This window comes from Sylvia atricapilla, chromosome 12 (assembly GCF_009819655.1).
Source record: "Sylvia atricapilla isolate bSylAtr1 chromosome 12, bSylAtr1.pri, whole genome shotgun sequence".
NCBI classification, from domain to species: Eukaryota; Metazoa; Chordata; class Aves; order Passeriformes; family Sylviidae; genus Sylvia; species Sylvia atricapilla.
The window spans coordinates 8,525,854-8,543,379 of NC_089151.1; the positions used below are offsets into that span (position 1 = coordinate 8,525,854).

General features: G+C 41.1%; 1 protein-coding gene across 2 annotated transcripts in view; it reads right to left on the reverse strand.

Annotated features, from left to right (window-relative positions):
- The window catches only part of NUP93 (nucleoporin 93), a 78,029-nt gene that overhangs the window by 454 nt on the left and 60,049 nt on the right, over nucleotides 1–17,526 (reverse strand). For both annotated transcript variants that reach the window (XM_066327790.1, XM_066327791.1), the window contains exons 9-21: nucleotides 16,166–16,298; nucleotides 15,142–15,299; nucleotides 13,466–13,631; nucleotides 12,589–12,682; nucleotides 11,327–11,518; nucleotides 10,973–11,099; nucleotides 10,790–10,862; nucleotides 10,434–10,478; nucleotides 8,853–8,969; nucleotides 8,107–8,225; nucleotides 6,097–6,214; nucleotides 5,640–5,723; nucleotides 4,795–4,923 (exon numbers count right to left, since the gene is read on the reverse strand). In XM_066327790.1, coding sequence (XP_066183887.1) covers nucleotides 4,795–4,923; nucleotides 5,640–5,723; nucleotides 6,097–6,214; nucleotides 8,107–8,225; nucleotides 8,853–8,969; nucleotides 10,434–10,478; nucleotides 10,790–10,862; nucleotides 10,973–11,099; nucleotides 11,327–11,518; nucleotides 12,589–12,682; nucleotides 13,466–13,631; nucleotides 15,142–15,299; nucleotides 16,166–16,298 — 1,555 coding nt within the window. The remainder of the gene's footprint in view (nucleotides 1–4,794; nucleotides 4,924–5,639; nucleotides 5,724–6,096; nucleotides 6,215–8,106; nucleotides 8,226–8,852; nucleotides 8,970–10,433; nucleotides 10,479–10,789; nucleotides 10,863–10,972; nucleotides 11,100–11,326; nucleotides 11,519–12,588; nucleotides 12,683–13,465; nucleotides 13,632–15,141; nucleotides 15,300–16,165; nucleotides 16,299–17,526) is intronic.

The window sequence follows — 17,526 nt, forward strand, 5'->3', positions numbered from 1 at the left end:
AAAATACCTAAGAAAAACCATTTTCAGCAATGTGGGGCATTGCTGTATTACAGCAATCTTGTAACTTCTGCATGAAGTGGGCTTTCCCAGGGCAACAGGATTCCATCCCACCTTGCAAAACCAAGTTGAACCTGTTGAAACGCAGCATTAATGTTCTCAAAGCAGAAGCACTAGAAACAAATCAGAGATGCCACACACAACTGGAGATCTCCAGCATCACCTGCAACATACCAATCTCCTCAAAGGCTCTTCCTGCCAGTAACACAAGGAAAGCAGAGGCACCAAGCCCACTCAGACCTTCGCCCAAAGCAAGCAAACCCTTCCCTGCACACCAGATGACTACAGAACAGCTGAAGGAATTCAGGAGTAATTTGTTTCATTTGTTAAAACTGTTATTAAAGTAAAAGGACAGTCATTCCAATAACTAGTAGGAGAGAGAACACAGAAAACCCAAATCTTTGTAGAAAACTGTTCAGACTGTTGTGACTGCTAACAGGTGTTTCTTCTTAAATATTAAGCATCTCAAAATTACTGTACTAGAAGATCCCACTGTTCAAATCCTGCTTTCACCTGCTGACTGCAGGAAAAGCCAAAGGTTTTCAGGTTGCTGTTGGCCTGTGGATGATAAATCTGAAAGCAGGAACTTACAAACTGAGAAGTGACTGAAGCCCATTCCTCAGTTGGGAACTGTTATAAACACCATCCCTAATACCTCTTTGGCCAATTCCACCCTTTTTTCAGGGTGATGTTAAACCAGTCTGTTATTCAATAGCCACAGAGAAGCTTTGGAGGCTGATAATGGAAAAGCTGGGAGTCTTCCCCAGACTGACCTTCCTGCTAAGATCTCCCAGGACAGGTTTGCCTCTCAAGCTGTCAGTTACTACCCATGGACTGGTGTTGCAGAATTTCGTAGAGAGCAAGGACATGATTTATATTTGGATTAAGGCTTGAGCTGCCCCAGCCTGGGCCCCAAATTCAGGCCTGTGAAGTCTGTGGCACAGTTAGAAATTATGCTAAGGTGTGCACATGGGATAGTGGGTTTTTAGGTGTTGATAGGTATAGTTTGTAGTGTGAACATTTTAGCCACCTAAGAATAAGATCAACAATGTTTGTTTGCATTCTTTTTTATGACCTGTAATTGTAAACCATACTGAAGTGTATATAATCTGCCATTTGAGCTAGAATAAAGAGAGAACATCATGTTAACCATATTGGTTTGATCTGTGTTGCTCTGTCCAGGCTTCCCATGTTTTAAGGGTTCCCTGTCAACAGACTGGCAACTTGACAAAGGTGGCCTGGAAATCACTCATTCTGTTCCAGTCACAGTCTCCCAGACTGCTCCCAAATGTTTTACACACTGAGGCTATGTAATTATGTCTGAGCTGCTGCTTTTCAGTGGAGGTCAAAACAGGTGATAGATGAAAAAAAAAAAAGCATGTCAAGGTATCTGACTTTGGAGTTACAGTATTAAGAAGAAAAAACTCTCACCAGACTAAGAAGGGCTGAGGAGCAACATGAGTCACTGTTCTCTTTACCTTTACAGTAGCAATGACACCAGAGCTGGCTCATTTTTAAAAATTAAAACAATACTTTGGGAAGAACAAACAGAGGTTTGCAGAGGTTAAGAGCAGCCTGGAGGTCTAGATGTTCTATTGCCTGTAATTACTTAATGAACGTTAGAGTTACTTGCAATTTTAAATAAGACCATAGATAATAAAGAAAAAAAAAATAATTCCATTCCATTCATGACCTAATTTGCCAAGATAATGCCCTTGGGCTGCTTCAGAGAGTTCACCACCCCTGACTGGGGTGAGGAGCCTATGACATTGCACTCACAGCATCTGGGTCAGGGCTGTCACCACAACCATAGTTTCTAGCACTACAGGCTGGGCTCCCTGCAATCTCTGCCTGAAATCTGACAAAATGGATCAGGCCAAGTGAGACAGGACTTTGTTCCCTCATTCCCAAAACTAATTAATTATATACGTAAAAGAAAAAATACTCAAAACACAGCTTGGGTGACTTCATTCTGAAATAAACACAATGCAGAAATTGCAGAAATGCCAGCTCTGACCTCAAACCTGATCTTTTCTAAGTAAAGTCCAGTCCCCCTCCAAAGAGGGACAGGAGATGTTTAACAGAGAGCATTATTTGGCTTGGGGGGGCTCCAGCAGTACTACTCCTCTTCATCCTGCCAGGTCCATGCTGTTCCTGCTGAAGTCCCACCCATGGCACCAGGATCCCCACCCAGGGTGGTTGGCAGAGCAGTGCTTGGCACCAGAGGACAAATACAAGGGCTCTGATTTCCTCTCTGGGGGACGCTGTTCCCTGCTATGTAGAATAAACCTTAGAGTTACAAACAGCAACTCTCTTTTCTTCTGATGAACAGAGGGATCCGAATCTGCCTGTTCTGATGGAGCTAAGGAAAAAGCCAGGGATTTCAAAGACCTGTTCAAGGAAAGGTAATTTTTTACTTGCATGTCTGCTGGGCGGTGTGCCAAGACTGTTAAAGCTTCCAAAAGGACCTGATTTCCCCATAAATTTGCTTCCTCAGAGAATATAGAAATGTTGCCCTTCTCCCAGGGAAGTTCAGGAGACAAATTCTTGTCATGCACAGCCTGCTGAAGCTCATGTCTGCCATCTCTGTCCAGGTGAATGAGATTTTGCTGAAGAAACACCTCTCTCCTCACATTTGTAATGCCCTCATTTCACACCAAAATTGCCCGAGTTGCATCCCAACTGAAACAATCTAAATTCCCTGCTCCTGCAGTCCAGAAATTCTTCAGGGTAAGAAAAAAGGGCAACACATGCTAAAGCCATTCTTACCCTACCTTGAATGTGCTCATGCCTGTATTTTTGGTTGTTTTTGCACATGCAAATCTTTAGGCAGACAGGAGCTACAGGGTGGTAGGTTTTTTCTCTTGCTAATCCTACATTAGCAGATTTACACTCCCTTGTGACGCTCCAGTCACAAAGCTGTTCTCTTCTCCCCTCTCTGACACCAGAGGCAGTGGACACTTGTCCCCTCTGGTGGCAAAGCACAGCTTGTACTGCATATGGCAGCCAAAGATCTGTGACTCAGAAACCCCACACTCCCAACATCGCTGACACCCTGCTGTCATGAGATCCCATCACAAGGCCTTTTGATTAACAAAACTTGAAATAAAGAAAAATTTCAAGGTTTTGTAGCAGGGTACATTATCAGTCCATCTCCACAACTGTGATAGCACAAGAGTGCAGAGTGCAGGAGTATGAAGTGATGCTCACACTGAGCACAATGTGGGTATGATACAGTATCATGGTGGCCTCCTTCCACACAAACCTCTGCCAGCAAAGCTGCTAATCCCATCCCCAACCAGCCCATGGTATCCATTCTGAGCTGACACCTGACAGCACTCCACCCCTATGGAGATGGCAAATCCTTCTATACGAGGCACAAGACTGAAATCACAAATCAAAACAAACAGCTCACTAGGAAAGCAAGGAGCAAAGGCACTCTTTGCTCAGTGCCAACCTTGTGAAGACACACAGCAAGTGACAGATTGTGTTAGCCTGGGACTTCTTCACATGTGTAGAGTTTAAGGTGGGAGAAGCCCAAACAGTGTGTACCCTTCTCCAGTGCTGCTGATCTAGAGTACCAGCACTCCTGTGATCCCTCAGCTCTTGCAGGCTGTACCCCAAAGACAAAAGCTGTACTGTTACCTGAGCCTTTTATTTTTCTATTTAATTTAAAAATGCTACTAAGATTTTCACTAATATTACAATTTAGAGATCAAAGGCACTTCTGCAGTTGACTAAAGCCTGGAATAAAGCTGGCTATGGCCCAAGTTGGTTTTTCACTCTCAGGAGTTGATATTTATTTTCTAATCTGTTAAGACAGGATGAATGGTTTGGCCCTGGTTTCAAGTGCCTGTAGAAGCTTTAACTTAGTAAAAGTTACAAGACCAAACCTGGCTGGAATTAGGCTGTGAACCCTTCTGCTCAACCCCACATGCTGGCAGGTGAATGCTCACAGATTTGGCCATGCCATTTAAATGCTGCCTATTCTGCAGCTTGCTGGAGGTGGAGGCTCCCATCAGTGGCTTGGGGAAATGCCTCTGCACCAACTGGAGCAGTGAAGTCAAACCCATTGTTGCCATGCATTTCAACAGCAGCCAGACCAAGCACTGCTGCAAGCTGCCCACTCCCTGCAGGGGCACCAGAACAATGCAGTCACCAAGGGGATGTGCTCGAGCATCTTGGTGTTTCATCCAGGAACACCTGGAATATGTTGGCCTGCATCACTAAGAATCAAGCTGAGGGGAAGAGCCAAGGCCCTTCCACCAGAAATGGGCACTTACTCAAATGAAAAGAGTGGCAATCAGATTTTTAAAAAGCAACAGCTCACTTGTCAAGTCAGCAACATCAACCATCTTAGAGACAATGCAGGTTGCCCGTTTGCTTTACCATCTAAGATTCCACTAAGAAGCAAGTTTTCTCTTGCTAGGAGGTGAATATAGATGCAATATCTCCATTAGCTCAATGTCATTTAAAGCAATATCACAGACTCAGAATGGCTTAGGCTGAAAGGGACCGTAAAGACCACCCACCTCCAACCTTTCTTTACACAAAACCAAAGGCATCAGAGACCAGCCTTGACACTAAGCAACTGGACAAGCTCAGTGGACCAAGACTCTAAGCAACTGAGCAAGCCAAAACCAAGACCATTAGAGATTCACAGTTACTTGAAGCCCAGCCTCTTGAAACCAGCAGAATAGAGGAAAACTTGTCAGGCAGTGAGGATTATATTCTTACCGAATCTCTGTCTTCCATTACCCGCTGGGGTCTGGCAGGAGTGGTTGGGCTTGTGCCTTTCATCCTCTTATACTTGGTGAATAAAATATTCATGGTTGCAAGCAGGACCTCAGACAAATTGTGTTTGATCTACACAAAGGAGGGGGGGGGAAAAAGACACATTGCAGCAAAAGCAGGTTGATAGAACCATGAGCCTTACTATACAGATTCCTGTAAGTCAGAGGTGTAAATGGTTACCCCTGCTTTGACTGCACCATCCAGCAGAAACACTACCCAGAGCTTTAAGACAGACATGCCCAATGGCTGCATCTTCATGTTTGATAGCAGCAGGTCAGATAAAACCCCCAAAGCACCCAAATACACACAACTACTGCCTAAAAAAGAAGTGTCACCCTCCAGTTAAAACAGTTCAAGAGCAGGAACAGCTTTCCACTATGCTTCATTTGCTAATACACAAATCCATTATTTCCTGTAATTTAGAGGGAAGGAAACAAACACCCTACAAATGCTTAGTGACCATTAAAAGCACAGAAAAACTAAGTCACCAGCAAGTTAAAAGTTTTCAGTATTCTGAATTCTTGAATGAAACTCAGTAAGCTCAGGGAGGCTCATATCTGCAGATACCTTCTTCAAAATGGAGACAGGATTTCTGGGTAGTGAATTCTAGCGCTCAAAAGAGCAGCATTAAGAAGAAAACGTTGCAAGCCAAGAGTCTACTTGTATAAAATCAAAATAATCTCATCCTTTTTCTCCGCTAAAGAATAAGAATGATAAGATGACAAGGTTTTAGGATCCTTTTAACAAAGCAAAAGGCTCTAGGAAGCTAAACCCAAGATATTACTTACTTCATCACTAAAATTTCGGAAGGCAGCGACTCTCTCCTTGACGCAATCTTGGCTAAGAGGTACAAGCTTCAGGCGTTCAATAATCTTCAAAAAGAAATGCAGGAATCAGGACAGATAATCAGCATTCGATGTACCATATAGTAATAAAGTGTGTTTTTGAAGTGTTAATGAAATGCTTTTGTTTCCATTCAAGAGAAATAATTTCATTGTCATTGACTGGTTTATCTCCTCACTTTGTTGAGCAACAGGAATATTTTGTTCAATGTCTACAAAAAAGCTCCAGGAAGATCATCCTGTTTATCAAGCAACAGGGAAGAAACACCTTTCTAAATTCCTGTAACATTGCAGTCCCTTCTAACTCATTAAATATAATTTTTAAAGTGATATTATTTGAGACATTCGGGGCTTTCAAGGGCATTAGGAAGGCTACACTTCAAACAGAACTCTTGAAACTTACATCAAAGGCCCTGTCAACGTGACCAGCATGATATTCATCAAAAAATGTGATTAAGTCTAGCAGAAGGTAGAACGTGGAGTCAATGGACTTCTTTGCACTTATCCCCTGCGCTTTGTACCTGAAAGAAATTGTGTTACAATTTTATTGTGCAAAATGGCAACCGTTTATAATTGTGTCCTTGCAATTCTTGGAAGTGGAGACATCAAACTCAAGGACAGAGAGCATTTAACAAAACACAGCTTTCATTTTCCTTAACCAGGAGGCGGAATTTTCACAGGCTGTGGCTTTTTGAAACCACTGTTAATCACTTCCAGTTTTGCATCAAATCCAGAATTTGTTTCCTTTAAAGTGTTTACATTTCCCACATTCATGGGGAAACAGTGCCAGGCAGCAGAGACCTGCAAGGCAAGCTCTGTAAAAGCACGTTTAACACGCGGTTTTACAGCAGACAATCCTCCAGCACGACTGCCTGCTTCAGGCAAGAAGTTAAGACTTAAAAGATGGATTAAGAACTCCTGCACGCTCTCAGGAGCTACACTGGCTATAGCATGAGTTGGAGGGCTGCCTGCTCTCACACCTAACTGCATGAGGGCACAAAGCAGCTGTTTCCCCAAGAGTGGTGCTGCAGATGAGCTGTGTAGCCTCTTGACCATTTTGCTGGGTGTCTCTCCCCGTTCCAAAAGCATCACAAGAACACACAGGAGGAATGCTGCACGCCTACAGCACTGTCATCAGGACAGTACACAAGGAAAAGCCCTGTCTTACATTCAACTGGCAAGAAGATGTACTAGTCAGAATTGCTCTGGCTTTGCAACTACCCAGATTTGCAGCTGTGAAGTGGCATTATTTCACAGTAGTATTTAGTGCTTTTAGACAGATCAAAGCATGTAGCAAACCAAAAAAGCCCATTACAGCCTTTGCTGAAGCTTTAACTCAAGGCATAGATTTAATTCTTTTTAATGTCTGCCACCAAATCAGTCTCTCACTAAGTCAATATGGCAACAATTTTAATTTGATCCCAGTCTGCCTAAATGAAGGAAAGGCTGACCAGAAGGAGTGACTGGCAAATGCCACTTGTAAAAGAAGAATGGCAAAGGCCTCTGATGGAAATCAATACATTTCTGTATTTGTCTTCCCAATTTCAAAGTGCCAGCAAATGGGCTTGGTTTATTTTTATTCTCTCTGCAGCTCAACGGTTGATAAAAACCAGTGAGGCATTTCTCATAGGTATCCACATTTTGCTCTAGTAAAATACAGCTATTGTCCCTGGCAGTCACCGTGCCAAGATGCACCAAAAGATGATGATTTTAAAAAATCATGGACATATTTTTCAATTACAGCTTCTCAGAATCAAGTTATTCCTAACTTCTAGCTGCTAGTAAGTCTTGAGCACTGATGTCTCTCAAGCACATACCCTAATTAGTATACAGCACGGGACACTCCTTACAGTTGCTTCCTTTCTTTTCTGGACACCACACAGTACTTGGCTAATGTAACAGGCTGTGGAAATGTGGCCCACTGCTTGCATTAGCCATACACAGCTCATCTTAAATACTCCCTTTTTAGTTTTCATTAAATCAGCAGTTTTCAGACAGCTACTGAACTATTGTTATAACTCAGAATTACTGCGTTCATAGCAATTTCAAACAAGTGAATTGCATGCAACGACTCAGTGACTGTTACAATATTTTGCTTTGAAGTCAATATAAAACATTCAATTCATTATATTTATTGCTCCTTAACAGGCTCTATCTCCAGCTGGCAATCCTGATTCACCTACAGATAAAACTTCTTGCCAAATTTACCTGACCTGCCCCTGAAGATTTCTGGTTTCAGTACTGCAAGCCATCACAAGCAGGACAGGGTAAATTCTGACCTCTTCTCTGTCTTTCTAAATACACTGCAGTGGATGCCACAGTCCAGCCTGCAGAAACAACGTCAGGAACTAACACCCACAGCACTGACAGTCCCAAGGTGAATCACCCAGTCCTGCCCTCACTTGAGTCTTACCTCTCAGCAATGGAATGGGCCATGTTCTTCAACCGCTCCTTGTTTGACTGGGGAGTGCTGATCTGGGGAACAACTGGACTAAGGAGCTTGTTCATCAGCTCTAAAACTTTGTCAGGGTTCTGTTGGCATTAAAGTTACACAAATAAAAGGAGCATGATGGAACATGGTGTCTTAATCTCATTGAAAAAGCAGAAAAGTCTCATGCCATGGTGTCTCCTGCGAGCCCAGAGCCACTTCCCTCCCATGAAGAGCCAAGATCATACTAGCTATAAGCAACATAATGATGCTGGGTCACAGGAAAAGGCATTTCCCCCTAGTTTTTCACTACAACAGTGGTTATGGTTGTATCCACTTCTATTTTATAAAGAAACAAGAGCACTCAGTATAAAGACTAAGTATTTTAGACTTCAGTTTAACGTCTATGAAACTGGAAGAGTACACTCCAGGTAAATAACTGCACTAGACAGAATTAAATCATGCGTGGGGCACTCTCTTCAAAAGAGCACATTGATCAGGAGCCACAATGTCCTAAATTAGAATCCCTGGAGCACAATCCATCTGGATTTGCTAACTAAATCATCTCTTCATGCAGTCTGTGGCTCTGTTCTTCCAGCAGCAGAAATAAGCTGCTTGAATAAGGGCAATTCAATCTCTGAGATGAAATTTAACCTCCTAATCACAGGCAGAATGTTTGGAAAGGAAAAAGGTGAGCCAAGTACATACTTAAGGCAGCACACAAGACATACCTTTGCAAGGTCATAGAGTTTTGCAGCTTCTTCAAACAATCCTTTATTTTCTGCTGCAGAAGCAACTTTGTTAATAATGGATTTTGTGTCACTTGTAAACTTGTCTATCACTCCAGGCTAAAGAGATGATACAAAAATCAAAAGAAGAATCAGAAGGCTCAAACACACCAGAATATTCTGTCAAGGCAATGAATATTTTACATGCTGGCTTATGATTGGAATGGCCTGTACATTTCCATGGGAATGTGCAAAAGTGAGACATTAAAAATAGAATGAGCTCTTTTGCAAGAGGGACTCTCTCCTAAATGGAGTCAGCACTGAGACATCCTTGGTCTCTAATTCATTCAAAATGACCCAGATAAAATAACTCAGAGTTTGAGCTGTTAATTGCTGATGACACAGAGAAGAAAACACAAAAGACTTCAGCATAGAGCATTTCAGGGGCTCCAGGGATGCAGTTTGTTTATACTGGCATGACAGATTGTGAGTGAAATATCACACAGATAAATGAAAAGGCAACAAGAATTTTAAAACAAATAATAAACACATAGAATAAAAGAGATTATAGAGTCAAGAATATCTGGAAATTACTGTAGTTGAGGATTCAAAAATAAGACTATATCATCTAGAAGAATTTATTTTAAACTTAAGATTGTTGGTTTCACATAAAAGAAAATGCAAAACAATAAAATATTTGTAAAGATCATGAAGTTATCTTGCTCTCCTGTATGCATTCTCACTGCTTTTGAAATGACAAAATAAAGACATCTAAAGGAAATTCCTGCCAGAAATAACTTTCCCCCCTATTTCTGACAGCAGTATGAGCACTAATCTTAAAATTAAAATGCAATGATTCGGCAGTCTGTTTTACACAGGAATCTTCCAAAGTTGTCACAGCAAACAGAAAAACTTCATTGGTGATCTAAAATTTTCATCATTTGCATGCACTCTCCTGTTTCCAGGGAAAACCTTAAGGTTTCCTTTATCTTCTGACTGTGCAATCTTACATTTTACTATTATGAAACTGCTTTTGCACTGGAGTAAGATCCATCACATCTAAAAATGGCTGAACTTTGATCCAATACTTACTCTCACCTGTATGAAGGTCAGAGCAGCTGTGGCTATGCTTGTGGTCTGTTAGTCCTTGCTCCTTTAGTTACGAGGATTTTTGAAGGACTGCAATTCATTTCTTCTGTGAGGCGAATGAGGATGTCATAAATCATTTTCACATGCACACCTTGGTTAACAGAACACTCTCACACACTCGCCTAAACTAAACTCCATTTCCTACTGGGAAGTCGAAATTCTGACCTCACTAAAGTTACTGATGCCATTTGCTTCTTCAGTTACACCAGCTGTCTAGAGGAACATAGTTTGGTCAGCAGTTTCTGACCTGCCTTTTGTTAGGGCAGGTCACAGATTATTCTGTAAAAGGATCTCATACTGGGAGAACTTGAATGTATTCAAACACAGTAATAATTCAATTAGTGAAAAACAAAGAGAAGCCAAATAGCCTCATGACTACTTTGGAAATCATACATAGGTTGTACTTTTAATGTAAAATATAAATTGTGAACTCACCTTCCTACTTCCATCCTTTTCCAGCTTTCCAAGAATCATATCAAACTATATCCACATAGATGTAAAGTAAGAAAAAAAAAGAAAACAAAAATAGAGAGATGAATTGCACATATATCATAGCATATTTATTAAGTACAGTCATGGAATGAAAAACAGTGACCAATGTCAAAAGTGTTTGTAACTAAATAACAGAGAAAATGACATGATTAAATGTCTTAAACATAAGGCCATTGCAAGACCTTCTGTTGTCTTAGTCTGCATGAGGCAGAAAGACTAGGCAACTCTAACACTGTTCTAATAAAGATTTCAATGAAGAAATGAATTTCAGTTGAAGGCAAAACATGGCCAAAACGCACCTCTCTGCTTTCAATTACTATTTCGCTAACGCAGCGCAAGAACATATTCTCTCCTTGGCTGTCCTTCTCGTTCCTATAAAAGAAAGAGGGAGGAAGGGACTTCTGTTTCTGAGAACCTTCCAGATAAGAATAATGAAACAATTGTAACTAGGAGAAAATCTGAAGACATATATTAGCTCCTACCTGAGAAAGTAAAAGTACTGCAGAGCTTCCCTTGGATCTGTTGATTCAAACTTACGGGTGTAAAGCATCAAAAGGCGCACAAAATTTAAACGTCTGACACCAGGAGGGTCACCAGCTTCATGGCTTACTGCAATGTCAGAAACAGCACTGTCAGAGAATCTAATGCCAGGAAAATGCTGATCTTCAACTCATATTAGTCAGAACCATGATCCAGAGCTCTAATGCAACTAAAACAATTAACTTTTATGAGGTTGTTCTGCTAAATCTTCAATCAATCACATAGATCTGCAGTTTCTAGAGGGTACTCTGAGGGGTAGGAAAATATTCCTTTACTGTGAAGTAAATAGGACTTACATAGCTGTGCACTCTGCCCAGATGCTTTCAGGAGCAATTTTAACTCAAACAGGACCAAAGCAACATGAACAGCATGACAGCGCAAGCGCTCTGTCCGGAAAAGAAATGCAATTGCAGCTTCAAACTGTGCTGTCAAGAACAACACTTGGAAGTAGAGGAAAGGTGGCTGGTTCACCGCAAAATGTGATTCACCTGAAAAAAAACCACAACACGTAGCATTTTCACATCATTTTCATGATTTTGCAACCAGAGATGACTGACAAGGGATGCTTCCTGTCAAAGTGCATCGTTACTTTTTATTAGGTGCCAGCTGAAATAAACACAGTACACAAAACTGAATTCCTAACCACACATCAGTGGCTCACCTACAACTATGCTGCTGCAGATTTATCACAAAGGACCACAGTATAAAGACATATTCAAAAAGTGAAACAGAATAAACCATTACTCAGAAAACTTCCTTTGTTCTTTTCAGACAATAAACCATCACCTCTGACAGATTCTCTAAAGACCACAACTTTTTGTCTTCATTTATACTTACGCCAAATGGTACAAATAATGTTAAAACCCTGGATTTTCCTACTCAGTGACACCAACAGTAGCTTATTATTTTTCTTTTCCACACATTTTTATCTGAGTGAGAGTGATACTACAAACTAGAAGGCTGTGGAGAATGAAATTTGGTATGTTTTGTACAGTTCCAAGTGACTTAATTTTGATTGACTGGAAGACGATTACAGGAAAATGTATTCTATGGATGTTCTTAAAACCTTCTGAAGTGGAAGGAACTATGACTTTGGTCCCCAGAAATTTCCCTGAAACACTAAGGTAAGGGAAAAGATGAACACCAGATGCACACAGAAGAAAATCCTGGAAATACATGCTTACATTAGGTAATGACTGCTTTTCTGTTCTGTATTCCCAAAACTGGAAGTTCTGCTAAAGGACTTTTGCATATTTATGGTGAGAGAAAGCAACCCACAATTAATGGAAAAATGAAAAACTGCAGTAGTGTTGTTCGCAGATGAGTATTCACTCTCTGGACTGCTGGGAAAACATGGGATTCATTCATCATGCCTCACTGAAGTCTGCCATAACTCCAGAGTGAGAAGCAGGCTGTCCATGGACACCCTGAAGATGCCTGTCACTAGTGGAGAGCGGCAGGGTTTTTGTGCAGTCTGGGCTTTGTGTAATAACAACTGGGAACTGTTCTCAGCAGAAAAGCAGAGCCCCAAGCAAGACATCACTCTGTGGTTTCTCACCATAGTCTTCCAGCAGCTGCTTCTGGAACTGTGATAACGTTAGCCGGTCCTGTGGGGAGCTCGTGCCACCATCATCGAAACACACTTGGTTCAGCTAAAAAGCACATCCAAAAAAGAGGAAGCACAGATATTGTCCCTTGCACAGGAAATGCACTTAGAAGATATTCATTCCATCTAAGCCCCTCCGAGGATTTGACCAACTGAGTAGAAACTGCATCTAGCCACAACATCAGCTCCATCCATTGCTGGGAAGCAAAGATTTCTAATGCAGCAAGAGCTGAAATCCATGCAGATATAACCCCAGGGTTCCATCTCCATCCCTGCCAGCAAACTCTGATGTTAAGACTCTGAACACTCTCAAGCAGCATTTTTTGCCACAAATACAATATTAACAAATACATCATTTTACCACCTTTTTTCTGATAAAAGGGAGAAACAGGTACCAACCAGTATCTACCCTGCCCTCACCAAAACTGTAAGGACTTCAGAGACATTGACAGTATTGTCTTTGGTCAATTCACATTGACATTTCAGACACCCATGCAGGAAGGAGAATTCAAAAACTCCTCACTATAGCAAGCTAATACTACTTGTAAAAACAACTGACAGAGATCAGTGTCAAATGAAGAACATGACACTTGCAAAGACAACTGTACCCAAACTAACACCTGATAGCACAGAGAGTAACAGAACAGCTCTGGGATTTGGGTTCCCAGCCCTGCATTATCTTCAAGGTCAGGTCACATGCACTGCATTGATGCAAAACACCAGATCTAGAAGTAGAAAAGGTAGAAGAGCAGTGGAAAAATGTGGTACCATTTAGAGCTGTTCTTACAAAAAGAAAAGCCGAACACCACAACCCCAACACCAGACTTACTTTTAGCCAAAGATAATCTTCTGTTTTATCAGCAACTTCACTCTGGTTGTCTGTAATGTCACAACGACCAATAATACAATAAACAGCTCTTTTGTAGGGGTCAGTGTTATTTCTCAGAGCTCGTCTGTAATGAAGACGCAGTTTATTTTCTGTGGCAGGAGACAGTCTAAGGAAAAGAACAGATTGAAGGAAAAGACATGAAACCCATTTTCCCTGTATGAGGAAACTGGGGTACAAATAAAGGTAAATAGGTGCATATCCACAGCAAAGGTATAATGAAGCATAAAACACTGGCCAGTACTTCTTGCACTTCCTGTTCATAACTGTAGGTAAAAATTTTGCACATGTGAATTTAAACACGTAATTAAAGCTATGGAAGATCATCTTCAAATGCTCACTGCAGGGAAAGAGACCACATATGACAGTCTCTTCAGGGGTACATTAATACTATGGCAGATGAGCTATTTTTATCTGACTCTGCTATGCATCATTTCAGAAAAAGAGAGCTCACAACATGGAAGCCTGGGTTAGTAACTAACAAATGAGTAGGTCATTGTACCATGAGGTCTTTTAAGAGACATTTTCATCATTATCAACCACAGTCATAATGTTCTTTGTCACTCTTTTTTTGCAACGTCTTGTTGAGGATTTTACAGAATTTAATCAATAAAGTGTTCTCCTAGACTAAGGCATTGTTTGTCAAATCTGTAGGCAGAGCACTTTTTCATAGCTGTAATAAAAACAAATCTATTATGTTGTAGATCATAAAAGTGTTTGAAATGAAAACAATGACAGTACCTTCAACAAGGTTTCTGCAACAACCTTGATACAATGAGCACTCCTAGATACTCTCTCTTCTTTATAGAAGAATACCATGGGATACCATACACTGTAAATGGCACTTGGACTTTTATCCTTTCAGTTAATTTTGTTAGCTTGGTTAGTTGTTTTTTATTTGTTTGTTTGTTGGTTTTTTGGTTTGGGTTTTGTTGGTTTTTGGGTTTTTTTGAAATTCACTGCAAGTGGAAAGATGAAAAAAAAAAAAACCCACTGTGGAGTTCAGAGCACAACTTTGGGTGCACTAACTCAACCACTTTGCAACCACAGCAGCAGCAGTTTGGCCAATGGCCTCTGTCTAGTGCGGGACAGCAAAAACTGGAAGAGGAGAATAAACACAAGAAAGATGTGAGAGTGAGGCCTCTAAAGGCCTCTAGCAAACACTGCTTGCTTTCCCTGTGTAGCACTCTTATGAAAACAGGTGTAGTAAGAAGTGTTCCCCAAAGGAAATTCAGCTAAAATAAGCAACAGGGGAAATAAAAAGATACAGGACTCATGACAGCAGCTTAAATCTGATCTACTGTATGCCATATCCCACTGTGACACTGTGCTTATCCTTCTGTAAAAAAGTAAAGCTACACCACACTGTATTATTTTTGAAATGTAAATTTTTGAGTATTTTCAAACAACTCTTTCTCTGTTGAGATTTCTCAGCTTCAAAGCCACAAATTAAAATATGCAAACTTCTACATGTAATTTAAGTAGGTAATATAAACATTAGGCAGCCATCATCACCAGAAGAGACATGAGCTTTTTGTATTTCTACCCAGCCACTGATAATTTCACTACCCTGCAGCAATTCCCACCCCTCACAAAGACCCTTCCTAGTTCCCAATTACCTTCTGTCTTTACTGTGCATGTACTCCTGGAACCAGGTTTTGAACTCTCCCAGCTGGTGCTGTGCCCGTTTCACCACGTGCATGGCTGCAGTCAGATCTCCGCAGCGCATGCAGTAGTAAATCAGTGCCCACACAGGATGGCCCTCCACCTCACCATCCTGAAAAGGAAGTAGGACATAATTTTTTCTTAAAGGCAACATATTTGAATGATTTTTCTTTATCCTTTGCCTCTTCCATTATTTCTGCCCTTACACCCACAGTCATCTGGTAAAAAAAATCTGTTTGTTACAGAAGCCAGAGGTCATGAGGGTTAAATCCTGGCAAAGCTCTGCTCATCTCAGCAGTTACAGGTGTGATTCTCTTCTGCTTGCCCAGATTTCAATTCTGAGGGAGGTTCTGAGAATCCCAGAATTAGCATATTTTATCCTCCCCACACAGGAGATTGATCTGGATTAGGCCACTGAGGTATTAAAAACATTTTCAGTGAAACAGAAAGATATCAATCTAATCACTGATCTCAGCAGGTAAAAGACAGCTAGTCTTAGCTGTGGGCTCTCCAATGCTATAATTTATTATTTCTTCATTTACCTTTCATATTTAATTTTTCAACCTGGACTGCCTATCTGATAATTTTGTACATGCACAGCTATGCACTTTTTACTACATGCAGGTAAGAAGGCTGCATGTGGGGAGAGGGAGATTAAGTTACTCCTTTTTTGAAGCATCACAGTGCATTTCAATTCTTGCTTGTTGATTTCTAAGATGATGACAAGAAGACACCATAATTTCTAGAATTAGAACTCCAGTTACTGATCATTCACTATGCTTTGGGACTAGGTCTGAACTCAAGAGTGATTTTGTCTGCTATCTCCTGTTTTCCTAGTGAAGAATTCTAGAGAAGGAGTGAGAGCCTGCTGCCCTAAGAGCAGCTCAAACAGTAGAAAAGTCACTGGAGGCTGCACTGGGGTGGGTGCACAGATTTGTGTTGTTATTTTGGCTCCCTGGCTGACAGTGCTGGCCATACCTGCAGACCAGGGACAGATGCTGGGAGTTTGATGTTCAAGAAGCTGCGGACCAGTTGGTAGGTGCCTGGGACTCCACCCAGCTGAGCCTGGTGCAAGTTTCCAAAGACGGTCACAAAAGTGTAATTTTTGTAACTGAAAAACAACACAAGCCAAACAAACATGAACAAACTGAGACACATCTGCCACAAAAACATCCACTGCCTTTCAGATCTGACAGAATAAACAATTTAATGGAAAATAACTTGATCAAACATTATCATTACAACAAAATGAAGCACAAATTTTGGTCAGTTTAGGAAGATCCTTGTATTTAGTGGTCTCAGAAGACACCGTGTTTGGAGTCTGTGGTGGACTGCTCCAGGTTTAACTCTCAATTATAAGTTCCTGTTATTAGATTCTTGTTATACAAGGCTAAGGTCACAAACATAACTGGCAAAAAGCCTTTCTACCCTAATACTTTAATTCTCATTCCTATCACGAAAGGACCATTAAATACCATAGATGACTCTGTCTCTCCTTCCTGCTCTATGGAAAAATATCAGCCTTAGGGCTATGGACTCACCAGAAGGAAATCCCAGAGAAAAAGGAAATTTAGAGAAATATAACCGATAATTATACAACAAGGCAGTTTCAAGAAAATTATTTAAAATCACCCATCAAAGCATTTAATCAAGGCAGATCAATTTGTCAAATACTCATGTTTAGAAGCAGGAGTCTCAAAAAATTTGTACACTGAAGGAAGACTTAAGTAAGCAGCATCAACAAATGACATTAAGTTCTTTTTCTTTCTCTGCAGCATGTTAGACTCGTGCACTATCAGAAATCTGAAATACTATATAATCAGGTATCAGAGTAGTGTGATAAACAGAATTATGGCTGAGGCAAGTGCATACTCCTCAGGGCTTAAGACCACAGTTGTTACAAAGGAACTAATGTATGAACAGCTGTAAGTGGCATTACATCTCTTCTGTATAGGAGTGAGGGGCTGGTGAGGCATGGAAACACGAGTATTAGCCAAGTCCCACCAGGGAAGAAAAGCTATGAAGCAAGGCACGGTGGTTTTTTCATTAAAAAAACCCAACAAAAACTAAGCCTGAGAGGCCTGATCTCCACAGTTGGGAGCATGGGGGAAGTACTACATATAACTAACTCCTATCTTCAGTTAGCAATTAATGGCACTGTAAGAATTCAGCAAGTTGGATATGTGGCAATTCAGGTTAAGAGTCACTGGCTCATCGCACTCTGCTGAGACTGAGGAACTGGGAACAGAAGATCCTTCTGATGTGTCAGCTCCTCTGTGCACAGGCAGCAGCCGCCACCATCCCCGGGTGACACCAAGTGCTGATGGGGTGTGACAACC